Genomic DNA, 26846 nt, shown 5'->3' with positions numbered 1-26846 from the left:
ACTACTTTGACAAAGCAGCCAGATACTCACAGGCATGACTACATGAGCCTGATTGAGCTACCAATCCTTCTAAGCTTTGTTTGCTCAAACAACTGCAGTTTTAAAATTCAAACATCCTAGCTGTAGTTAAACTTCTGCACTGTAACAAATTTCCACCTTCTTCCTTCTTATTCAAACTCCATAGGCTTTGACATTTTAGGGCCAGTCTCAAGGGAGAAAGTCTAATCACAAGGAGCTATTTACTTGGAAGGCCCAAAATCAGAGACAAGGAGAACTTCCCAGTGACCCTGACTTTAACACTGCAGTCCACAGTGATCCCCTAATTCATTTAGCACATTTCCTCCTATGAGCTTAACTTACCTGAGTGGCTTTCAAACAAAATCTAGCATGGAATCTAATCCATAAAACAGCTAGGTAGGCAGCTGTGAACCTCCCACTGCCCCGGTACTCATCAAATTCCACTTTACTGTGCCCAGGACTCCCCCTGGCTCTTCTTTTCCACATCCTGCCTTCCTTTGACAGGATGAAAGCCCTCTCAAGTCCCACCTTCTCCAGGAAGCCTTCTCAGACTATGCTCACTGAAGATGTCTTCTCCCCTGAATCAACTCATTCAACTACACTTTATATATCTGGTTGGTCCCACCACATATGATTGGTAAACCTTCCACATTAATTGCCTCACACTGATATGCTTACTACTCAGTGTAACAGAGGAGGCAGCTGAGATTTTTAAAAAAGACCATTTAAAAAAACAATTTATATAAATAGATTCGTATACAAAGAAGAAACACATATACAGAGTACCCCAATTACCACTATGGTGGACCCTACCCCTTCTTTTCTGCATTGGGAAACAGAACAGAGAACAGAAAAAATCATTCCATCTTGCTCTTAACTCTTTCCACCTATGTGCTCAGTTTTTCAAGTAGAATTTCTATTCCTTTGCTGGTGCTTTTGGTTTTTTCCAATGTAGGAATCAAGCTTTTCAGTGCAGCTTTGACTTTGTTTGCAACTTCCAGGTCACAACTCTGGAGGAGGCTGAAGAGAGGAAAAAAATTAAATTTCATAAGCATTCCTAGATCATCTCCAACACTACCTGTACCAACAGTATAAAAGACTTTGTTAACTGTGACACAAGCCTTGTAACTATATACACATTATTTTTCATTCAAAGGATGAATGATGAGACCAGTAGCCTATATTATAACACCACGGAAAAAAACGTTTTAGAATCTTGCTGGTGGAGTCACCCAAGCAAAGACATTTGTAGGACCAACACCATTCCATACAGAGTTGGTTCTACCTTCACATTATCTTAGGACTTACTTACATCCTGTCTTAAAATGATTCTACATGTATTCTATCTTCCCTTCCCCATCTCAGGACTATAAGCTCAAGAGCAGGGACCGTATTTTATTTATTTCATGATGCTACATTTACAGAGCAGACAGCCAAAATATGCCCACCACGTGGCTGAATGAAAATGTGTGAACAGAGGCCCAGAGAGGTCAGAGTTAGCAGGCCTTCTCACTGAACTCCACAGCACTAACTTTGAGTGAAAGGGCGAAGAGCTTCACTGTGGAGCTTCACTGCTTGGGTGGGAAACCTGCCTCTACCACTCAGTAACTGTACAACCAAGAGCATGCTATTTAAACTCTCTTAAGACTCAGTTTCCCGAATTGTAGAATGGGATTCACAACAGAGTCCACCTTCCACCTCACAGAGTTGTTTTCTGAGGCTCAAATGGCCTTCTATCTAAAGCACCCAGCCAGAGCCTGACACTTAGTAAGCACTTAATAAATGTTAGCCATTCAACAAAATAAGCCCGACCTCTGCTTTCTGAAACCCTGCCCGAGTACTCTATCAGAAGTGAAAGGAGCCATAGAGGCTGGTAACAGCAGGCCCATTTCTCTGTGAATAGGACCTACAGCTCTGACCGCAGAGTACCAGTCCTGAATTTCCTGTTCTCTTCTTTTTCGGGACCCTTTGTAAATACGGACCTCTGAAACACATTCTAGAAATGAGGTACTTGGTATTTTCCAAAGTCCCTGGTCCCAGTAACTTCCAATATGTCAATAAAGAGGAGGATAAATTATCAGCACCAAGCAATATTCTACCGCTTACGGGAGATAAGAAACAATTCAGCTTGCCACCTACGATGCTAAAAAGTAAAGTTCCCTTGTAATGAATTTGTGACTCACTAGGTGTTTTTATTTCATACATCTTGGCTAAACACACAGTTATACAACACATAATAGTAAGTTATTGCTCACTGAGCATATGCCACATATTAGACATAATGCTAGGCATTTTATATGCATCATCCAATCTAGTTTTCATAACGACCATAGGGTTATCATTAATCTCATTTTTTTTACCACCAAGAAAATTAAGGCCCAGAAAAGCTGAATAATTTTCCCAAGGCTATGCACTAAGCTAGAACCCAGGCAGTCTGTCAAGTGCCAATGCTCCCAAATGTTAGAGAATTCTGCTTCTCTGAGTTACTTTTCAGCCAACATACAAGGCTGATTTTCTTTTCACCCAAAATTTACAAAAACAATTTTTTTGTATTATTGTTATATATAGCTCAACTTCCATTTAGAACTTCAAATATTTCCTCTGCTCCTGTTCCAATTCTGAGTAGTGCTCCATAATAAACCTATAGTATCCTTCCTATGTTTGAAATCCACCTAATGGGAGTTCTGATTGATGAACAACCTTTATAAATTAATTTCATGGCATTGCTGAAATTTCCAGTTAATTGAGTGTAATGAAAGAATGTGTCAGTAGGTGTTAACACTCCAAATGCCTGGTAAAAAAAATTTGTAATGAAAAAGTTCATGTATCAGCTAACGAATTCTGACTGTTTAACATCAACTGGAAAATTAACTAATTTTAAGCAGAAATGAACAAAATGATCTGTAACACTTATATATTTGGAGACACTGACATACCTGAAGCTATGAATGCTCCTGTGTGAGTATTATGTGTACCAGATCACGTATATGTTGAAGAAACACTTAAAATAACATTTACAAACAACATAGATTAAGTTGCATAGCATGTTGCAAGTAAAGTATCTTGAGAAATTCAAACTAGGGTTGGTATCTGTTTTCCCAAACCTTAATAACACAGCAGGGGAAAAATCAACAGTAATTGCTTCAAAGCAACATACAAATCTTTTTTTAAATGAATGCTCTTAACAGAAGGTTTTCATCTGCACAGAGAATGTATGGAAAATTTCAGTGATTTGTGGATTGATTATAAACTCAACTAAGTTCAGAGAATAATACAAAAGAGGCCATAGTTCATCACTGTTTTTTTCTCATTTTAAGTCAGATATCAACAAATAGCACACACACTTCAGTAGCAAATGCTCTTCCAGTCCTTTTACAATCTTTTAAAACAATGAAGGAAATTACATGTAGAATTAGGCATGATTTAAAAGTCAACATTGTCACACTTTTCACAGGGATGTAAGTTATTCATTAAAAAAAATACAGGCTGGGCACAGTGGCTCATGCCTGTAATCCCAGCACTTTGGGAGCCCAAGGTGGGCAGATCACGAGGTCAGGAGATCAAGACCATCCTGGCTAACACGGTGAAACCAGGTCACTACTAAAAATAAAAAAAATTAGCTGGGCGTGGTGGCGGGCACCTGCCGTTCCAGCTACTCAGGAGGCTGAGGCAGGAGAATGGCATGAACCCAGGAGGCAGAGCTTGCAGTGAGCTGAGATCGCACCACTGCACTCCAGCCTGGGCGACAGTGTGAGACTCCATCTCAAAAAAAAAAAAAAAACAATTATGTTTTGGTCAAAACCATAAATGTGGTGAAGCCACCTGATACCTTGTGAATGTTATAATTTGTCAAAAAGATGGTAGTTTAAAAATCCTAAGGGCCAAGCACAATGGCTATGCCTGTAATCCCAGCACTTTGGGAGGTCAAGATGGGAGGACTACTTGAGCCTAAGAGTCTGAGATCAGCCTGGCCAACACAGGGAGACCCCCATCTCTACAAAAAATAAAAAAATAAAAATTAGTTGGGTGTGGTGGCATGCATCTGTAGTCTCAGCTACACAGGAGGCTGAGATGGGAGGAAAACTTGAGCCCAGGAGGTTGAGGCTGCAGTGAGCTGAGATCGTTGACACTGCACTCCAGCCTGGGTGACAGTGAGACTCCGTCTCAAAAAAAAAAAAAAAAAATTCCTAAGGACTGACTGAAAGAGTTACATTTGCTTTCTAATATTTGGTATGCTTGTCTAGACCATGAGTGACTGGGAGTAATATTAGACTATTGAGAACAAATATTAGAACTGAGAAATCAATGTGAAGGAAGTGTGTCTTTTGCATGACCAGGCCCTGCTCAGAGAAGGGCACATGTTATACATACCTAGAAAGAATAATGGCACCTCGATTTACACTAGCCCAGGACTTCAGGTTCTTCATACCAACATGCTCTACAAGTGTTTTTGCAAAACAACCTGTAAAATATACTGAAGCTTAGTGAACATCACATAATAAGATATATACTCCCTACCCCCTTCTCTACTGCCCTTAAATCTGCAAATATTTTTAAATAAAAAAGCTAACAAAAGTAGCTTTCACCCAATCTCCCTTTTAACACAAACAATTCCACTGCAGGTTTATCTAATGCATTTCTAAAAGAGCCATTTCTTTTAACTCTGATCCAAAACCTAAGCTATGTTTAGCAGTAATTACTCAAGATAAACTATGAATTCTAATAAAACACTCACTTGGTTATGTCTGCATTTCTTTGTATTATTTAATGATTTAACTTTGACCTGAAAGCTATTCAGGAAATAAATGTTTCACAGTAGCACCTCATGCTTGGTTGAAATCAAGTTCTTCCTCATGGAGAAATGCTCACTCAGAAGGTGCCATGAACATAACACAGTGTTCACGTGTTCAACAGTGGTTGATAAATGACTGTTCTAGCTTAAACTTGGCATTTCTCTTTACAACGCTTACATACTCACAAATCAAAAATATCATTTGTCTCCCGTTATTCTAGTATTTGATTCCCAAGGTCTTGGTATTATCTTTTTCACTTTGCAATTAATGCTTGGACAAAGGAGAAATTCCGATAGCTAAGATTTAGTGCAGATGGAGGTAGGGACAACCTATCTTGAAGGCAAACATCATAGTCAGGTAGCATGTACTATATAATTCATTCAAAGATACCTGAATGTAAGGACTCTTTAAAAGCCAAGAGGCCTATGGCTATTCAGCCTTTCATGGTACCTGCTAAAGAGGGACAGAGTTCAGCTAGTGAGGCAAATTGTTTTCCAAAGCTGACCACAATAATATCTCCTGTCCTGTGTGCTCTTCTAGAATGCAGCCACTCCCCCATCTATAGGGGGAATCCATGTCTTCTTTTGAATCACAGTGGGCCTCTGTGATTGACTTCACCAAGACAGTATGATGAAAGTGGCATTAAATGACTGCTAAGGATAAATCATGGAAGTGCCACGCATTTACTTTGTTCTCTTGGGATGCTCACTCTTAAAAAAGCAACCACCACCTCGTGAAGGAGCCCAAGCAGCCTAGAAAGGGAAACTGAGGCTGTTGGTCCCCAGCCAACAGTCAGTACTCACTTGCCAGCCATGTGAGTGAGTTAAGCGAAAAGTGGACACTCCAACCACAAACCGAGCAGCCCTAGATGACTCTGACTCTGAGCATAGAGGGGCAAGCTCCACCAGACCCTGATCAAGTCATTGTTTTGAAAACTACTAAGTTTTAAGGTGGCTACTATCCAGTAAAAGAGAATCAAAACAGCTAGACGTGCAGGAGGACAAACTCATTTGGTGCTGAATACGACAAGACAAACACATCAGACCCAAACAGGCAGATTTTAGGGGTCTCAGCACATTTTAATTAAGAGGGAGAAAAACCACTGGACATTAAGCCAGACTACTTTTCTGGCATAAACTCAACTATACATCAACTTTTTAATAATGAAAAAGATTATTCCATATGTTATTTTTTTCTTTAATATTTATCACAAGGCTTCTCTTTTACAAAAAAATTTAGTGAAAAATAGCCCCAGGTCCCCATTCTTAAAGGTAAAGTGAGAAGTGACAGCTCTACTGCTATACTGATTGCCTCACTAGCCATTAGAGCTGCCACTTGCCGCAAGACATGAATTCACGATCTGTCACTTTTTTCCAGACATTGTAATGAAAAGCCCAAACTGTTTTAACTCAGTAGGGGAAAAAAATCTCTCCAGTGGTTTAAATACCAGATGGAATTTGGATTTTGTAAGTGAAGGTCTGGTTGGAGATAGGACTGAGAGGGGAATGGCATGCAAATGCTAATGCTGTCCTTCTCTAGAGAGCTGAGTTTCTACAGAGCAGCTGTAAGGCTTACAAAAAACCAGAAAGCGCCAAAGACTGGCTTACTCTTTGGTCACATGTATTTCAATGCCAAATAAACAGGCACTAGTCCAAAATTCTCTTACGAGGATAATCTTCTTCTGCTTATTCTTTCTTCAAACATAGAGATAAATGTCATGCCTTTCTACTGAGGTAATGATACTCAACAATTGGGGCCCCCTACCCCCTCTCTCACCCTCCTCATTAGAATGGCATTTTAAGGCATTGACCAAGCCAGGTTAGAAGCCTGCAGCAGCAGAGGAAGGAAAACAGAGAGAGTGAGGGGGCGGCGGGGTGGAAAAAAGAAAGAAAATTAAAAGAGTTCTCAGGCGCAAATATTTCTAGGGGAAAAAAAAATTACCAGCAACCACTGAATCATTTCTTATTCACAGACACCATTTCTAGACACTTGACAAACTTCATTTGAGCTTAAATGGCCGGTATAAAGTTCAGGGATGCCAGGAGTTACTGGAATTCCACATGAGATACAAGAAAAGGTCAAATTTCATAGCCTACCTTCTCTCCCATTTTCTTTCATCTTTTTATCTTGCTCTATTAACCACTTCAGAACTAGATGTCCTGCAGGATGTTCTGCAATGTGAAGCTATGAAGGGTCAAGAACAGTTAATTTTAAAAGTTGTTTTCATTCATGCAAATACATTTGAATGAATACATACAATTTATGCCACCACATACAGATAAGGACTCAGCCACTTTTAAAGTTCCACAGGCTTAAGAGGTCTTTATCTAGGACAACCATCATACTTGGGGGGACCACAGATCTATTCTAATCCCCAGACTGAAAGACAGTTATGCCAGATAACACAGCCACTGCACAGTGCTTCAGTCTCAGCTTCATGAAATCTGCTCTGAACAGTAGCAGCACAAGGCTCATCTTAATGCTAATCACGTCTTGGATTGAAATATTTCATTTTCAGACACAAATAAACCTACAGGACAGAACACTATAGCACAAACATCAAAACCCAATGCTGCATGCTGTTTAAGTACACATGACCACCTAAGGGGATTACCTGATGAGCGAATCAAGAAAGCATCTTTTCAGCTCAACCTTACTCCTCTTCAAGAGCAATACCAAGCGTTCCCAGTTATTTGGGCTACTCCTTAGCAAGTATGGGAGGCAACCGGCTCAGTCTCCTTATAGAGAAACTTTCAAGGTACATTCATCTTTCCCGTTTGTTAATATGGTCAGAAGCCGGGGCTTCTCTAAGATCCATGGCCCACTTCTCTTCCCCAATCTCAGATGTCAGAAGCACCTTGGGCACTCAATACTTGGCAATGATTTCATTCATAAGCAAATTCACATCTGTAAAACATTCCCGAGTGCCAGGCTCTGACCCAGATGGTTAGAGAAAATTAAAGATGAATGTAATTGCTGCTGTGAGAGGTTCTTGGTTGTTTATTCAAAAGGTATCTCCCTCCCCAGCTTTCTTACTGATACCCCACATCCTCCAAAAACGAAGTTTTTGTGGCCTTTGCAGCTTTCCTGCCTGTGCTTTAATGTGCTTTAATGGCACATTACCTCTCCGTCCTTGCCACCAGGATGCAGTCCTGTTGCTGCCAAGCTGGCGATGGCATTCATGGTACGCTGAACGTCTCCAGTGGCAGATCCCAGAATGTCAGACACCAACACACACGCAGACTTATCTAGCACCACTTCTTGGGCGTGTTCTTGCAGGTAGCTTAACAAAGCTGGAGAAATGGATTCTAGGAGCTCCCGTCTGCGGACCTCTGTATCTTTCTTACTGTTGAATATGTTGAATGGGGTGTTAAGGTAAGATAAATCGCAAAGGAAATGTGGTGATATTATCACAAAAACCTCTAAGAGCTTATCACAGACTGTATCGCACTCTATTATTATTGTCTATCTTTCTGATAAGCATGTAGACAATGAGTGATATGAGTATGTGTTCTGTTTTTAAAAATGTTTGTGTCCCACGATCTGAATAGTGCCTGGCACAGAACAAGGGCTCAATAAAGGGAGTCTGGCTTGTGTAATACCAAAAAAAAAAAAAAAAATCCAAAAACCAAATAACAGACCCAGAAAACAACACATTTACACTGCTGTATGGACACCATACTCTAGGGTGCTCAAATATGTGGTATCAGTAGCTTTGAAAATAAAGCAAAATAAAAGCCAAACCACGCACTTGAATGCCTACTATGTGCCAGGTGCTCAGGTGTTCTTTTGGCACGACACTTTTATTTCCTTTTCAAGATAAAAACTTTAGAATCTGTCAAAAATATAGGCTTGAAAATGGAATTCACCTTTTCAGCAGTTTTAGAGAGGGTATGGATTGGTAAGTGGATTTCTGGAAGCATGCACTACTCAACATTAACAGAGGAATAAAGAAGTCAAGCCATTTACTTGGTTTTACCTGTGTGCATTTCCATCTCCTTTTTGCAGAACTTCAATGATTTCTCGTACTGTATGTGCAGGATCTCTGGGGCTTAGTAAGTACAATAGGACCTTCCTTCCATATTTGTCATTTACTATGCTAGGCAATGAACTGATAATTTCCTATAAAATTATAAACAAAAAAAAAGAATCAATATCTGCATTCTCAAAACAAAGTACCACAGGACCTTTCTTCCATATTTGCCATTTACTATGCTAAGCAAGGAACTGATAATTTCCCATAAAATTATAGTATATGTGCTGCCAAAGTGAGCACAATGTCCTATAAAATTATAAACAACAACAAAAAAATGAATTGATATCTACATTCTTAAAATAAAGTATGCCTAGAATTTCAATGGTGAAGAATACATACTTAACTACTATTTTTCCCAGCGTACTTCATGGAAAATGTGGAGCTAGTTCTGAAATTGTGTCATTAAAGCACACAGAGATTTACATTTAGAACACAGAATCAATTCTCTTTTGTGACTAGCATTACTGAACAACTCATTTGCATTAACTGACCAAGCTCAAGGACTTAAAAAATATTTAAAGGTGTTATCTTCATTCATTATGGCCAGTATTTCTTGGGCCACTATTACTAGGGACATCACTTGCTGAGGTCACTGAGTAGAGGCAGTTAACTTGCAGCTGCATTTAAATGTAGCATCGGCATGAATGAAGAACATTTCTATTAGAATTTCCCTGCTGAGATGTATGTGAAAGGGGATAAAGAAACTCTGTTAAATCGAACAAGTGGATAAAGGCTTTTAAAGTTAGGTTGCTTATTCATGGCAAATGAAGGCTGTTTAGCCACCGCAATGAAAAACAAAAACAGAGGAGGAGGGGAAACCAAATCCAGAAAGCCTCGACTAAGCAGTTACAAATTACACTATATGACATTTCCAATCAACATACCCAAGAACAGTAACCTCCTTTTCTAGCTGTTCGAATTTAAGGGACAAAAGCAATGTCATCCCCACCCTAACTAAACTCCTGTGTAAATCTGATGTTTTCAAAGATAGAAAAGTCACTTGAAAATTTTTAAAATTCCTTTATTCTTAATAGAGAAGATGCAACAGAAGAGTCATCAATTTGTTTCCCCACCTCTAACACTCCTATTTCTTGTAACAAACTTTATAAATATTCAATGCATGTTTGAGCACCCCATATTCTTCAGAACTGGCTGGGCCTCGGAAAGAGTTCTGTCCAACTGGCCAGGTTTACAGATGAGGCATCCAGAAAGAGGAAAGGATCTGCCAGGGGACTCACAGTGGCAGTGTCCTGGTCCTCCAACTCCAAATCTAGTCTCTTTCAAAGAAAACATAAAACCTCCTCTTAAGGAAGGGAATTCTCTCTGAGATGATATATTCAGATCTGCTCTTCTTAAAAGGGCCTATTTATTATGATGAGATTAGTAATTTTAGTGTGAGGAACCAAGCTCAAAATCAAGTCAGCCATCAACGATGGGACCATGAATCTCACTGCATCATGATCCTATGGCTGATGATGCTGCTCCAGGTTCCAAATACCATGTTTCTCTTTTTAAAATCTCAACCTTCCCTCATTTTTTGCACAAAAGTAAAGCATGCTTCTGATAACAGTAGCTAACACTCGTTAAGTGCTTACTAGGAGTCAAGCACTACTGAGAGCTGCACACTGATCATCTAACGTAATCTTCTGACCACTATGTCCTGTTTCTACCAGTCCAATCCCCATTATGCTCTCCTAACTACTTCTGAAGTTTAAGATCACAGTATAAAGATTCCCGTGTAACACATAACAGTTTTCAGAGAGCTGAAAAATTCAATAGGTCTAACCACCTCAAAATGAATAACTAATTACAACCACTCAGGGAAAACGAACTTAAAATTTCAGTAACAAACGGGAAAACACACAAAAAACATACAGAACTTGTTACAAGGTAGGGAACTCTCTCAAGGAAAACAAGCTCCAAAGTGAACTCAAACTATTTTTTTTTTTTTTTTTGAGACAGAATCTCACTCTGTTGCCCAGGCTGGAGTGCAGTGGCGTTATCTTGGCTCGCTGCCATCTCTGCCTCCTGGGTTCAAGCAATTCTCCTGCCTCAGCCTCCGGAGTAGCTGGGACTATAGGCTGCACTATGACACCCAGCTTATTTTTGTATTTTTAGTAGAGATGGGGTTTCGCCATGTTGGCCAGGCTGGTCTCGAACTCCTAACCTTAGGTGATCCACCCACCTCAGCCTCCCAAACTGCTGGGATTATAGGCATGAGCCACCACACCAGGCCAATCTATGTGTTGCAGATAATGAAGTGTTTAGTGCCCCAAATATGGCATACCCTGAGTGTGCCTTTACTGTACCTTTAGGTACCTATATTAAGCTTTAACCAACTCATGAGAGAGGACAAATGCTTTGTTATATATTTTGTTAATTTGTTGAAAGAAAGAGGTGAGAATAATACATAGCCTGGGCCAATTTCTACAGTTTAAAAAAAAAAACAAAAACAAAAACAAAATTTCGCTGCCCTTAACAAAATGACTCTGAAATATAACACCTTTAAAAATTTGTCTTTTTGAGAACAAAAACAAAACAAAACAAAAAAACTGGGCAGTATGTAGTGAACAACTATAATGGCTACTCTACACTTTTAGTTAACATTTTTTTCCTTGGTATAGGGAGGAGGCATGAAGCCGGCAATGTATTCCTCAATACACTGAGCTTTCTCCACAGCTTCCATGCTTAGGGACTAATCCAACACATATGGCTTGGGCAGAAATGGTTTTATAAAATGAGAAACTGGGACTTCATGATATGCATAAAACCTGTGCTTAAATACTACTCAGACCAGTCCCCAAATTCATTGAACTTTACTCCCTTTTGGTTTGTAATTAAGGAATTTAGAATCTAAATTCATATTTAATTAAGGCTTTTAAAAGAATGCATGTTTATAAATAACAATTTTACAAAAAACTAAAAAACATTTCTTCAAAATGTAGTATCATTTTTTCAACCCACCTTATTGATCAGCAAAAAAAATGTAGTATCATTTAATCCTTCCCCAGCTCACCCTCGTTACAGCTTTCCCCTACCATCAAAAACATACATCTTTGAAAGAGTACTACTCCATTTCTCTTTAACTTGGGTTACAGAGAAAATGGGGAGGAAGTTCTAGATTATCACATGGTGTGTACTAACAATTCCAGTAACATGCATAAATAGGTAAGAGACAGCTAAGGCATAGTTGATTTTGTGCAGAATTTAATCTCTGGGGTCTTAAGTTCAAGCTGTGTAGCCTTTGGCAAATCCATTAAACTCTTTGCATATTAATTCCCTTACATTTAAAAGGAAATGATACACCTGCCTAACTCATGGGCTATTACCAGGAGCAAATCAGAAAAAGTCACACTGCAAAGTGAAAGCTGCCATAAAATAATTATTTGATATTAAAAACATACCTTTCAATATGTATAGCCTCCTTAACTATGGAGATTAAATAAAGCTAGCTGAATCATGAGTTTTTACCCTCAAGAGAAAGAATACCAAAAATTGTTTAATTCAAAAGGTTTCGGCTTAGCTTACTCCTAACAAGAGTTAACTTACAGAAAATTCACAAAGGCCCATTTACTGTAATTTCTTCTTAAGCTCTAAAGTAGGCATGTAAACAAAGAAAGCATGGGAATTACAAAAGACTTCCCTTCTGAAGACATCTTTGGCCAGTTCTGACTGCCTTGTGCTGAACTCTAGCTAGATACCTTGGCACTCCTGTTTTGCCAAAGCGCTTTTAAAGAGGAAGGGTAAAGGTCAAAATAAAGATGCACAATGAAGTAGGGTTAAAGCGTGTGCATTTTTGGTTGAGGGTAGAAATGTAAAAATCAACCCATCCATGGTGCTGAAGACTGAGCCTGTGGTGTCCACTCTTACGGTAGTTTGCTATGAGGACAAAAAGAAATGCAGACTACTGTATAGAACCTAAAATCTAGTGAAGAGGGAAGAGAGTTAATAAAAAGTTAAAACTAAGAGATTTAACTAATGGATAACAGAAATATAGAGGGCAGGTTAGATCATCAGGCAGCTTTCCAAGTATTTTGTTCTGAAAACAGGGTGACTGTTTCCAAAAGTCTACCTTTTCAGCTGCACTAAAAAAACTGGAAGGTCTAGTTTAGTGGGTACACTGCTTCATTCAGTTTTGCAAAATAAAAAACGTCCTGGAGATTGCCTAACAATGAGCATATTTAATACTACTTAACTGTATCCTTCAAAATGGTTAACATGGTAAATTTTGTTATATGTAGTTTACCTCAATTAAAAAGAAAACAAATGTGAAGATCTATCGCCATGGAGCTCACACTGCCAGGGACTGGAGCTGAATGGTGCCCACCACCTTGCAGAGGGCGTGTGCTCTCGCCATTTCCTACAGTCCCTCCCACATCTCCTTGTCTCACACCTGGCCTGGCCACTCATGTACCTATCTGGTCAATGAAGGTTTGCAGGTTTGTGAGCCCTGGGTGAGATCATGATTAACTGCTCAAGGAAAGGATGGCAAAGAAAAAGACTATAGTAGTTGAGTGGGTGGGGAGACCACATCTGACTAGAAGATCACTATCTGCTGATTACACTAGAGCTTAGTCTTAACAGAAAACAAGCAGTGATTATCGGGCTATGATTTCAACTTGACATTTTGGGAAATCTAGTTACTCTAAATGGAATGCTTAGCAACACACTAAGCTTTCTTGGCTATTTTTAAAAGCACTGCGTAATGCAATGGTTTCGTAGTGGCTGAGTGGGAAACAGGAACACGTGACTCTCTATATAAACATACATGCAGCAAATTTGGCAGCCCAGCAATTCTGCTAAGTGCCTTAGAGAAACTTAACATGTACCCAAGGAAACATACACAAGAATGTTCGTGGATTTGGATTAGCAAAAATTAAGAATTAAAGTTAGTTTTTAAAATTGTAAACAACCTAAACATCCATCACCAGGAAAACAGAAAATAAATCGCAGTATAGTCACATGTAATAGAATACTATTTGGCAGTGAAAAATAAATGATTTAGAATAGGGATGGGTAAACTATGGCCCATTGGTCAAATTCAGCCTATAGTCTGTTTTTGTCCATCTTGCAAGCTAATAATGGTTTTCACATTTCAAAAGGGTTTTAAAAAACAAAAACAAAATGCACAAGAATACATTATAGGACCATATATACCCCACAAAGGCTAAAATAATTATTAAATGGCCCTTTATAAAAAGGCTTGCTGACCCCTGACAATAAATCTCACAAACATGAGAAAAGAAAAAAAGCAAGATGCAGAAAAATACATGTAAGACATCATTTATACAGAACTTGTAAACATGTAAAATAAAATTAGATACATGTTTTACAAAATAAAAAATGTCCACATATAGTGAAAGGATAAGGAAATGCATATGAATAATAAATACCAAATTTATCATAGTAGATATGGGGCGATGATACGATATCAGGGATGGGTACACAAAGGGCTTGAACTTGAACTGTATTTGTCAAGTTTTATTTCATGTCAGGTGGTGGGAGGCTGGATGTTCACTGTATTATTCATACCTTTCTGTATATTTTAAAGACAATGGCTTTAAAAATATGCATCAATATTTATTCACCCTCAAACAGCAATTGGCTAGTGTACTTATTTACTTTCCAGCGACCACTGCTGTCAAACCGCCTGCATATCAATTGACTGCAAAGGTAAACTGGATGAAACTTTATGTTTATTTAGGAAAGTAGTAAGAAAGAGCTCGTATCCATTTTGAAAGGCGAAGAGCTCAGCTGACCAGGCTGTGATTTCAACCTGACATTTTGGGAAGTCTGGCGCCCTGAACAGAGTGCTTAGCAACACTAAGCTTTCCTGGTTATTTTTAAAAAGCACTGCATACTTCAACTGTTTTTGTGGTAGATGAGTGATGGGAAAAATCCAAGGGCAATTAGCATTCCAGAATTTTATCACGAGCTACACAGTTTAATAATACACAGAACCTGTTGAACGTTTGTCAGTTACAGGCAAGAGATCAGCAAATCAGGCCAGTCAGGGAAAGCTGCCCTAAGTATGAGAAAGTCATTAAGAATGTGGGTTAAGCAGTTGTGGGAATCAAAGTGATAAGCAGAAGGAATTAAGACTTTTTCAACAGCAACTTTAAGTGGCATACATCTTTGGAAAACAATTAACAGACAATTCTGGCAAATCATGAAGGAAATTTGGTTTCTCTTGAAATCCATTTGGAACAGCTATGCACATTTTAGTTGTCGTGAAAATATTAAACAAAAGCAAACTTTCAATATCCCAGCCTGTTTCCATTCCTGTGAAACAACTTTATTCATCAGCCAATTCTATGGCCTCACATCTCTGTCACAAGAATGAAAAACAATCATTATTGATTGGAGTCAAAAGGGTAATAAAGTCACAAGGAACATGTCAAAATACTCAGTTTGTAACATGAAAGTCTTGCCAACTTGTTTCTTCCCACAATCCTATCCCAAAGAAAGTCATCACAATCTTAAAACAGTCAAGGGTAAAGTTGGAAAATGACAGCAAGGGCATGAGAAATTCACACACACTGGGACCTACAGCTGGCATCTAAGAAAACAATCTTCCCCTCCACTAGCTGGTATACTTTTTCTACTACACTCAGCTCTACTGATCCCAGGAGGCTACAAAGAGAGACCACAGCACCACCACCTGACAACAGGTAAATTCTCTTTTTGAATCATCATATTCTTCTTTCTTGCAGATGTGAAAGTACCACATGTCATCACTAAGATTTCTCCAAGGATCCCATTTATGTATATCAAACAGAAAGGCTTGTGTAATTTTCAGATGAATAACCTATGTCTATACAGATTATGTGGTTTTCCAGATGTTTCCAAGTTTGGTCACTACTATCAAACTAGTATTTTCTTATCCCCACCCTGCTGCAACCTCTACCATATACTCAACACCACTCATACACTAAAAACAAAAGAAAAGACAATCGTAGAATCAGAAAAAGAGACTATTGATGCAGAATGAAGAAAACAAATAGTTTAGAATGCAATTTTTACTTTGGAGCACTTCCCCTAAGAGGACAATTGGTTTTTCTGAAGGCAAGGTTAGCGATAAATACACTACATTCAAGTATTACCACTTTATGGTCATTACACTGGACTAGAAGGAATTTCTGAAATGTAAAAAGGAAGCTAGAGTTTTAATTTTAGTAATAACTTTTAATCTGACCCTACAAAAGCTCTAAGAAGCATCACAACTGAGTGAGTTTTGTACATTTTTCTTCTCCATCAGCTCAATCCAGCACAGATGCATTGATTAACCGGGTAACTGTGCAGAGGTAATTATTTCTCCACGGGGAGAGAGATAATTTAATAGGTCACAGATACTCTCTGCTTGTATTTGAGTTCTGGAATAACTAAGGAATTACTATGCTAGTTTCTGATCATATCTAAATATCACTTTGCTAATTTTCCATAGTTTAGAATCACATATGTTCTAAAGTACCATGTTATCCTAATCCAAAATAAAAGTGTTAAATCTTAATTTGACCAGTCTTAAATATTTAAAACAGTATTAATATCAAGTTACAAGGTTAAGATTTATACAGGAATAAAACAAACCTCCAAAATAAAACATAATTAACTTAAAAGTAAGCAAAAATACTGATAGAAGGCACAGCTGCCTTCTATCTTTACACATGCATGGTGAAATCAAGCTTACACATCCACAACTGGTTTATCGATGTAACTTAAATTCAAGACCATCAGGATTACTTACTGATATGATTATCTGCTTCACAAGCTTAGTATCATCAATACAATCAAATGCCGCCAGTAAAACCAAATGGGAGTATTGGCCCTGCAAGAATTGGAAGCCAGCAAAGGTTAAAAACAAGTGCATAGATCTTCCCTCTTATTTCACACATGGAATATCTTCATAAAGGTAGAGCGAGACTCTGCTCAAAAAAAAAAAAAAAAAGTTACCTACATTGACAACTTGTCTAACATAACAAGATGAATAAAAGCCATTTTAATGAACTTCCTCTGTTATCATGACCTCATTAATTATATTCTAGACGTAAGGTTGATTTTTTTTTTAAAGCACATTATTCATTACCAAATAGTCTAAAACTAATACCTATTTACATAGGTTACTGTTAATGAATAGCTACTTGAAAATTATACTTAAAAGTTCAAGTTGTAAGATTAACTTCAAAAAAACCTACATATATAAACACATATATGATACTCCAATCATGAAAAAGAAAATATAAACTCACACAATTTTACACACATACACACACACACGATATACATAATACATGTACACAGAAAATCCTGGAAGGCAAGGCATTGTAATAGTCATCTCTGGGTTATACAAATGATTTTTAATTTTCTTTTCTATATTGCTCAATTTCTTTAAAGTGATCTCACAAAATTAGAATATAAATATGAAAAAATAAACTAGAAGAGTATAATTATACACTGAATGAGAATGATATAAAAATCATTACTTTAAAAAAGTATAGCTGCATGAGATCACAGAAATACACATGTGGCTTTCACAACACTCATCTTTTGAAATAAAATTATTTCCATGATGCTAATACTGTTCCAAACATTTAAAGAACACCTACTTTATGTTAAGAACAAAAACAAAAGAAAACAAAAACCTGTTTCCAGAGCTTGTGGCATGAGTATCCTGGATGTTGATATAATTGTTTCAAACTCTGATAGGAATTTGATTTTTGATAATAGCCCACAATCATTCAGAGCCAGATCTGATGAATATCACAGGTAATACAATTTCAATTAGAAACAATAACGAAGTTGCTAACTGTAAAGTCAAAAAGACAAACTGAAGATAAACAACAAAGGTCTTACTATACAAAGACCAACAACCAACTAAAAATGGGCAAAGCCAGGTGCGGTGGCTCACGCCTGTAATCCCAGCACTTTGGAAAGCTGAGGCTGGTGGATCACGAGGTCAGGAGATCGAGACCATCCTGGCTAACAGGGTGAAACCCCGTCTCTACTACTAATACAAAACATTAGCTGGGCATGGTGGCGGGCGCCTGTAGTCCCAGCTACTCAGGAGGCTGAGGCAGGAGAATGGCGTGAACCTGGGAGGCGGAGCTTGCAGTGAGCCCAGATCGCGCCATGGCACTCCAGCCTGGGCGACAGAGCAAGACTCTGTCTCAAAAAAAAAAAAAAAAAAGAACGTGAAGAGTCAGATCACAAAAACAGAAGTACAAATGTCTTTAAATGTATGAAATAATGCTTTATGAACTAATTAAGGACAATAATTAAAACAATGAAATGCCATTTTTCCTATAGGCGATGGTGAAAACCTCTGACAATAGACTAATTTATCAAAGGTTTAGGGAAAAGCAGGCACACTTTTATGTTGATGAGAATGTAAAGTGGTTCAACTTCTTTGAAGAGCAATTGACAACACCTATACAAATTTAAAATGCAGGTATGAGCTGATCCAGTAATTCTAGTTCTAGGGATTTATCTTGCAGATGTGTTTCCATGTAAGTACAAAGACTTACATATGAATATATTCACTGGAGTACTAATTGTAATTTTAAAAATTCTAGAAACTACCAAAATGCCCAACAGTGGGGACTGGTTAAATAAATTATGGTATAGGCATACGATGAAATATTACAGTCACTAAGAAAAGTGAGGTAGACAGATGTATGTATATTGAAATAAAATGACCCATAATATGAATTAAGTGAAGGAAACAAATTATAGAACAATGTGCCTAGTACAAAATCACTGGTTTCAGTTCTCTTAACTCGGACACACATAAGCAAAACCAAGCATAAAATATTTCTAGGTGAATACGACAGAAGGTGGTACAGAATTGAATGTAAGTGAGAAACAGACAAATCCACAAGTATAGTTGGAAATTTTAACATGTTTCTCTCAGCAACTGATAGAACTAGAAAATAATAAGTCAGTAAAAACAATGATGGTATGAACACTGTCAACTACTTTGATCTAATTGACAAATATAGAATACCCCACCAAACAACTCTACAATATATTATTTTCAAAATACTTAGACCATATGTTAGGCCATAAAACAGGTCTCAGTAAATTTAAAAGGAACAAAAGAATATAGAATATATCCAGAAACCCCCAATATTTGGAAATTAATAATTCCAAATAATCCATGGATCAAATCCATGGGTAACGTTAGCTTACCACCCCTTTAGAAGTAACTCTTCGAGATTTAAAAAGATATGTACTTAGTGTTAAATTACCTGACATAAACAAACTGTAGAACTAAAACAATATAATTTTATTATTTTAAAATGTTATACTCTTAATACCTTTGTGAATTTTCTATTAACATTCTAGTTTTTACTCATTTTAATGTAAGGTATTCAAATTAGAATGTCACGCAAAAAAATTTACTTAATATTGAATTATGAATTATAATTATGAATTATATTTATATTTCTAATATAATAATATAATGTTATATAATATATAACATTATAATTATAATTCATATTATAATAATGAATTATGAAATATATATGAATATTGAATTATGAATTATAAAAAATATGAGAATTCCATATTTCACTTTATTATAGGAACGTTAGCTGCCTTCTGAATTCTTCTAATTTCTAGCCCAACAGAAGACAATAGTCAAGTACACAATCACACAGCATTAATTTTAACTTGTTTGATTTAGTATTTCAAGCAAGCTGAAGTATTCACCAGATGCTAGTAGTTCTCACTGGATTTTTTCAAAGGATAAAGTAGTTGATTACTACATAATTTTAGTTCATCAATAAATCAGAAATTTGTTATCCATCAAATATATAAAGTATAACTCAAAAATTAAAATTGTATTCACTACATATATTCTAGTTACAGTACACCATAGTAACAGCATGAAAAATTATTTAATATCTAAAAACATATAAACACTATTTTTGAAGCAACAAATCCCCCAGAAAAAACTTTTGTACCTATGAATTTCATTAGGAAAATTGTTACTGCATTTCTAAAGAGCTATAAAATTTAACAACTAAAAATTTCCATAACCACACTGCAAATTTATTCTAAAAAAAAAAGATACATTTTAATTTCTTTTATGGTTTTGGTCATAAGGAAAACTAGTATCAAGTTTCTGAAGTGCAATCTGGCATCATTTACCCAGAGACTAAAATATGTACATACTGTATCCAGGCAGTAATTCCCATATTTAATTAACATGACTGGACAAATTCACCAAAAAAGCTAGTAAATATCAGGTTTTCAAAGAATATCTAATAAAAGTAGAGAACTATCACAATACAATGTTAAATTAAAAAAGGAGAAAAGAATGCATGTGACACGATTTCCATTTTGTGTAGATAAAATATGAAAATACATGTAGACGCAAAGAAAAATATAATAAAACAATAATTTTCTGCTTGGTAATTTTCTGAATTTTTCCAAATTTTCTATAATAGACATGAATTCATCTTACTATCAAAAATAATTAGAATATGTAGTTTTATTATACTTACATTAGCCACCTTTTCAACATAAGTCTTCATTGTTTTCACAATCACTTTCCTGTCCTTAAAAAGGAAAGATTGTCTCACTGAACTTGCAGTTATGTATTAAGGGTATTTTGTAGTTAAACATTTTAATATAATATTTATTAAGTTTTCATTTGAGTGGCATATGTTTTAATTAGTAAAAATAATAGTTATGCAGCCAGAACGAAAAAACTGTAATATACCAAAGAAGTTGGCTTAGAGCTATTACAAGCTTAGATGTGTATGTGATAGGGTTAGGGTTAGGGTTAGGGTTTGCAAGCCACCTTTCACAGTGAGACCACACAGATCCTTCTTCCAAGCTCTAAACTGTCCTCAAATGCAGAGTCTAGCAAACAGTTAGCACTCATCTGCATTTGTTGAACAAAATTAAATTTGCATTAAAAAAGTAGATATAGTACAACTATCTTTTAAAGGCAGAATTATGCTGACCAAGGAAATAATGATAATTTCTGTTAAACTTCTGTGATTAATAAGGATCTTTACCTTTTCCCTCAAGTACTTAACACCTATGGGAGCAAATGTGTGTCGCCAGCTGTTTGTTATCCCTTCCCATTTTCCCCTGCCACAGTATGATCATTAAAAGAGGAGGTACCAAAACCTCTATAAACTAAAGCTTAAATACATATGATGTTTACTTGCTTGATAGATCTCTTCCCATCCTTTAATGAAACTTCAAGGTTTCTATTAAAGCAGAGAAAAGAAGAAACACTACGCCTAAAGAAGATGGCTCATTCCCATCAGGCTCTAAGGCACAACCTTTGGAAGATAATGCTGCTATGCACAACAGGGCAAAGACCAAAGGGGGTTAAAAGTCTAAGGACAGCTAAGTCAAGCCTGCAGATAAAGCACGGCCCTGACTTGTACAGTTTAAATGCGCAAGTGCTGTCACACTTACCTTGGGCGTGCCATGCCACAGGCAGTGCATGGCCACTCTGGCGCCATCGTGTGTGTGTGCCAGGTAGACCACCGCTTCGCGGATGGCTTCAATCATTTCCTAGGGAACAAATGCTGTCAGGAACAGGGCTTTGCTTTATTTTCTTCTTTCTGCTGTTTTATCTGTCTGTCTACAGGGGGCAGTTATGCAGAGAGAAGGAAAGGAAGAGAGTGCCAGGTAGCAAACAATTTCATTGTGTAGACAATCAAACAGAAACACGAGCTCTTTCTAGAAGTGTTCTTTTCCATCAAGAGCAGTAAATACTGCTGGCAGACAATTTCTATTAAAAACAATACCCGACTTTTACCAATGTCTGTTAAAAAAAAGGTCAAGCTATATGTGTAGTATAATATGTTCTAAATAATTTTCCAAGAAAAAGAAGCCTAGGAGGTGGTGGTGATAAGAAGGGAGCTTTTAACAGAATAGCGAGTTAAAGAAAATGCTCTTCCCCAAAAGAGACCTGTACGCCATAAACAGAATCAAAACACTCATTTTGACTGAAAAGCTTCCCTTTTTAGTTCATAACTGGATTATCTCCAAAAATCACATTCTTTACCATAAACACGCTTACATAACATTTCCTCATGAAAAATGTCTATACTAACATTTAGACTAAGACCTCACCGATAAAATGACCCTTTAGTAAAAAACATTTAATTTCTCACTAGGTAGCTTAGCTTAATTTAAACTTTAGCCTTCATTTTCCATGTATATAATTTCTTATTTACATTTTCTTTTTTTTTTTTTTTTTTTGGAGACGGAGTCTCGCTCTGCTGCCCAGGCTGGAGTGCAGTGGTGCCATCTTGGCTCACTGCAACCTCCGCCTCCCAGGTTCAAGCAATTCTCCTGCCTCAGCCTCCGGAGTAGCTGGGGCTACAGGTGCCCGCCACCACCCCCGGCTAATTTTTGTATTTTAGTAGAGATGGGGTTTCACCATATTGGCCAGGCTGGTCTCAAACTACTGATCTTGTGATCTGCCCGCCTCGGGTTCCCAAAGTGCTGGGATTACAGGCGTGAGCCACCATGCCTGGCCCTATATTTTCAAAGTCTAAGCATGTAGGATGTAAACGAGTTCTGGCAACTAACAAGTGCAGAGCTCCATTTTAGTCTATTCCCAATTTAAAAATGTACATTAAATAAATACAAAGCCTCATGCCACGAAAGAGAGGGTAGGTGCCTAATTTCATCAATAAGGAACAAACAATTTCAGCCTCAAGTATCTAACAATCCCTTCCCAAGATGACTCTCAAGAGCAGTTTCAACTAACATATCTGAACTTAGGAATCTCTTCAGAGCTACCCAGATGGAAAGCCATGCATATATTCCAATTATGCTTCCATTTTCCCCGAAGGTTTTTTTTTTTAAGTCTCTTTTGAAAATGCCCCCAATACCAGAAAAGACAATTTGTCTCATTACTTTACACGCATGCTAAGTTCCAAAAGATTTTTTGCTGTTACTGAAACATTCAACACTAAAAAGATACTTTCTACCACTGAATATATTCAAAGAATCATTGTGTCATTTCTGAGCATATAGTCCTGCCTCAGAACCGTGGGATACTGTATTTTTCAGGAAATAAGAAAAATCTCCAAAAGAGAAGGTGCTGCTATGGTCATCAAACCATAAGCTTACGTGGGTGGCTACCATCAGGAAATTATTTTGCATGCCAATTTTAAGAGGGTCAAAACTCCAATGAATGTATAGTCTGGCGTATTTGTTAAGTCAGTCTCATTATTTTCATTATCCCTTGTGATTGGAAAATGAGGACAAATGGACAATGAGCTCACTGTATGATGAGGCAAGCAAAGTTCAGGGAACTAAATGATGAATTCTCATTTGTATTCCCATGACTGACTTGAAGGGCAGTGCAATTTACCTTCACTCTGTTCTTCTATGATATAAAGTCCAGGTTTTCATGGTCCATTTAGTTTTACAAACGTATCCTCCTCTAACCTTTTAATGCCAGCTAATTTTTTTTTTTTGTATTAGCACAGTTGAATTTAAAACTATCCGAATGCCTGAATATTCCTCCACGAGTTAGTTAATTTTCAGATTAGGTTAGCCAGCAGATACTCTCTGGATTATAATTAAGATATAAAAATTTAATATGATTAGTAAAACTAGGGTCAATTCTATTGTTTACTGAAATAAAACCTAAATGGAATTAGCAAACGTGTTCAAAGGGAGTTGAGTAAATTATCTTCCCTAAATAAGGAAGCAACTCTAAAATTTCCAAAAGACAACGTACATCAAAGCAGTTTTTCAAATTTCTACACCGCCCCTCCTCCATGTTTTAGTTTAAAAACAAAAACCAAGAACTTACTGATCTGAGTTTGGGGGGTGCATAGGTAAAAAAGTCCAAGAATACTTTATGCACCAATGAGTGCTTAATCACAGCTTCCCTGAAAACAGAAAAAAAAGCAAAAAGACACAACAGATCTGGCACTGCAGTCATACAAAGACAGGTAATCTCAGAAGTCCTAAAGTAATCTAAACAAGTGAAATGGTTTTACTGAATACAATTTGTCATAAAATAGACTGTATTTTTCAGAAATACTAAAACTTAAACAAAAATTTAGATGGTAAAATTGATTTAGTGCCATCTACAACCAAGACCAGAGTATAAATTTCTAGTATTTAATCGGCAAACATAAAATCAACATTTGAAATATGCTCTGCTCTATTAAATAAGGACACCTACATTTTTTCCCCCAGCACTGGACATAATGATTAGAAATCCACATGTGGACGTATTTTTTTAATAGTTGTTTTATTTCTGTTAACACCCTTCACAATCCGTCTGTTTCACAAAATAATTTTAGCAGAATTAAAACCTGAATGAACCAAACATTGTCAGCAATTGCAACAACACCTACTTAATCCAAACCCCCTAGTGTGACACTTGGTGGATCCAGGTGTACAGTGGAGGCCGATGGTCAGGCATAAAAGACCTACAAAGTTCACAGGTGATACCCAAGTAGACAGCAAAAACTAACACTGCCTTTATGGGCAAAGCACTGTTCTGAGTGTTTTGGAACAACCAACCCATTTAATCTTCATAAAATTCCTATGAAGTCTGTACTATTATTATCATCCCAATTTTACAAATATGGTAATTGAGGCACAGGGAGGTTAAGGTGCCAAAGATTGCAGTTAGTAATAGTGGGGGGAGTGGGGAACCAGGAGCCGTACCCAGGCAGTCGTGTCCCAAAGGCTATGCTCAGCCACTCCACTACTGGACAGATGCCATGAAGGGCACAGACACAGGCTTCCAAGTCTTACAATCCATTTTTTAATTTTTTTTTATTTTTTTAAGGCAAGGTCTCACTCTGTTGCCTAGGCTGGAATGCAGTGGCACAACCATGGCTCACTGCAGCCATGACCTCCTGGGCTCCAGTGAGCCTCCTGCCTCTCAGCCTCCCAAGTAGCCAAGACTATACACACATGCCATAAAGCCTGGCTAATTTTCTTATTTTTTCGTAGAGATGGGGTCTTGCTATTGCCCCAGATGGTCTTGAACTCTTGGCCTCAAGTGATTCTCCCAGCTTGGTTCCCCAAAGTGCTAGAATTATAGGCGTGAGCCACTGTACCTTGCCTACAACCAAATTTGAGTAACAGATTATATTTGTGAAACTGTTTAGTATACATGGCTTCCATGTAACATTTTATTTGGGGAAAGAATGTTTCATTGCTTAAAAAAGCTCATAAATCACGAATGCATGTTAGTTATCATTTTATAGGGTACAATATCAGAAAAAGAAATCTCCTTTTGCACCAAGAATGGTTTCAAACCAACACTTTTGCACTCTTATTTAGGACAGATTAATACTTGTAAGCAGGAAATAGCTACCTCTTCTGGGCAACAGTTATGGAAAACCTTCCTCCTTTGAATGTCATTTCTTAAGAACAAAACAAAAACAACTTTCTTACTTTTGGGCCATTGGAGTTAGAATCTGTTTCATTTCATCCATAATAAGCTCTAATTTTTCTGGCTGTACCTCTAACACTTTGTCCAGAGTTGGGTGATCTGCTGACTGCAACAAAACAAAACAATCAAACCCCTCTAAATTTAATCAACTTTTTCACTTCAGGAAAAAGAAAAGTAATTAGTCATTTTAAAGTAAGTTTTAACAAATTTAAGATTTCCCATATTTACATAATGAAAGCTCTGCTGTATATCCTTGTGGAGTAACCTGATTAGCTGATTCTCAGTCTGTGTATCTATCAGTGCATTTAAAGAGCCAGGCCAACCAAGTTAACCAGCTAACAGTTACTTGCCAAGCACCTAGCTCTTGCCCAATTATGAGATCAAGTAGTCATTTCACAAATTCTTGCCACCATATGTTTTATAATTAGTTGGCTATTCCTATTAAATATAACGAACTGTTAACAAAATTAGTACAGCAACAAATTCAACCCAAGAATCGAACCTGGCTAATGGAGGCAACCCGGGAATCAATCCATATCCCTTCAGACAAATGTGTGCATTTATGTTCCAAGGTTTGAAATAGATTCTTTAACTAGCTAGTCCCACTGCTAACTATTCTCAGATTCAATCCCTGTACTCTATCCAAGGTTAGGTCTCTCTGTTCCCCTTCATCTCCAGATACAATCTGAAGAAGGGCAATGCATGCACATGAAAAAACACAGGAGAAGCTAGCAACAGAGAGCCCAATACACTTCAGCCAGAGCTGGTTGGGGGTGGTCACACAACTTTGGTAACTATTGGGAGTCTTCTCCTTCAGTCTGACTGTAAAAATAGAAGTATTGAAGTGCTACACACAGAGCACTCAGGAGAGGAACAAAGTTTGAATTGAAGGGGATTTAAAGCCAATGCTCTGGAGAAAGAGAAACTTGCTCACTATACCAGAAACAAAATAAAGCATGAGGGAAAATCAAGGGCATAAGATGGTCTCTTAAAGAACCAGCCACAGTAAAAATACATTCAAAAGATATATAGGGCAGCGGAAGTTAAGGAAGAGCATATCGAAAAAGTAAAAATACTAGAAAAAGACTTCTGGAGACGTCACCTTGTAAAGCTGAAACGTGTTCCCATACAGCTCTTCCGTCAGCATGTTCCTCTGCTCCAAAATGGCTTTGTCATTGTATGCATACTCCACGATGGCTGATGCTTCCGCATGCCGCAGCATCTTCCTCACGTGGCCTTTAAAACTTCTGATTATCTCTGCAATCTGTGGTTTACTTCTAAACGCAACACAATCATGGAAAAATAAATGATAGAAGGAGAAAGCTGGGTGACAATAAAACACAACTTACTTCTCCCAAGACCAACTCATCAATCTGTGTCACTCTGAGGAGTAAATGAGCTAGCATGCATTGAGAAGCTGTGGCCAGCACATAGTAAATGCTCAATACGTGTCATTTCCTATTAAACTGTTCTGCTCGAAAAAAACAGTAGGGCAGGAAAAAAGATAAAAGTAAAAGATTCAAGGAAATAGAAAATCATATTCTAAGATTCTTTTTGAAGATGGACTTAATCACAAGTATTTTAACTATATCCT

The 26846-nt window shown here is 37.3% G+C and overlaps 1 protein-coding gene across 2 annotated transcripts in view; it reads right to left on the bottom strand.

Annotated features, from left to right (window-relative positions):
• Positions 1 to 737: 737 nt before the first annotated feature.
• Positions 738 to 26846, bottom strand: part of PUM3 (pumilio RNA binding family member 3) — a 42334-nt gene continuing 16225 nt past the window's right edge. For both annotated transcript variants that reach the window (XM_008976992.4, XM_008976993.4), the window contains exons 8-18: positions 26355 to 26529; positions 25255 to 25358; positions 23648 to 23726; positions 21286 to 21384; positions 20355 to 20408; positions 16592 to 16672; positions 8791 to 8933; positions 7935 to 8157; positions 6908 to 6995; positions 4390 to 4480; positions 738 to 1038 (exon numbers count right to left, since the gene is read on the bottom strand). In XM_008976992.4, the coding sequence (XP_008975240.1) occupies positions 906 to 1038; positions 4390 to 4480; positions 6908 to 6995; positions 7935 to 8157; positions 8791 to 8933; positions 16592 to 16672; positions 20355 to 20408; positions 21286 to 21384; positions 23648 to 23726; positions 25255 to 25358; positions 26355 to 26529 (1270 nt within the window). In that variant the 3' untranslated portion in view covers positions 738 to 905. The remainder of the gene's footprint in view (positions 1039 to 4389; positions 4481 to 6907; positions 6996 to 7934; positions 8158 to 8790; positions 8934 to 16591; positions 16673 to 20354; positions 20409 to 21285; positions 21385 to 23647; positions 23727 to 25254; positions 25359 to 26354; positions 26530 to 26846) is intronic.

This window comes from Pan paniscus, chromosome 11 (genome assembly GCF_029289425.2).
Source record: "Pan paniscus chromosome 11, NHGRI_mPanPan1-v2.0_pri, whole genome shotgun sequence".
Lineage (NCBI taxonomy): Eukaryota > Metazoa > Chordata > Mammalia > Primates > Hominidae > Pan > Pan paniscus.
Note: the sequence above shows the minus strand (reverse complement) of the source record. Positions and strands in the feature narration are given on the sequence as shown.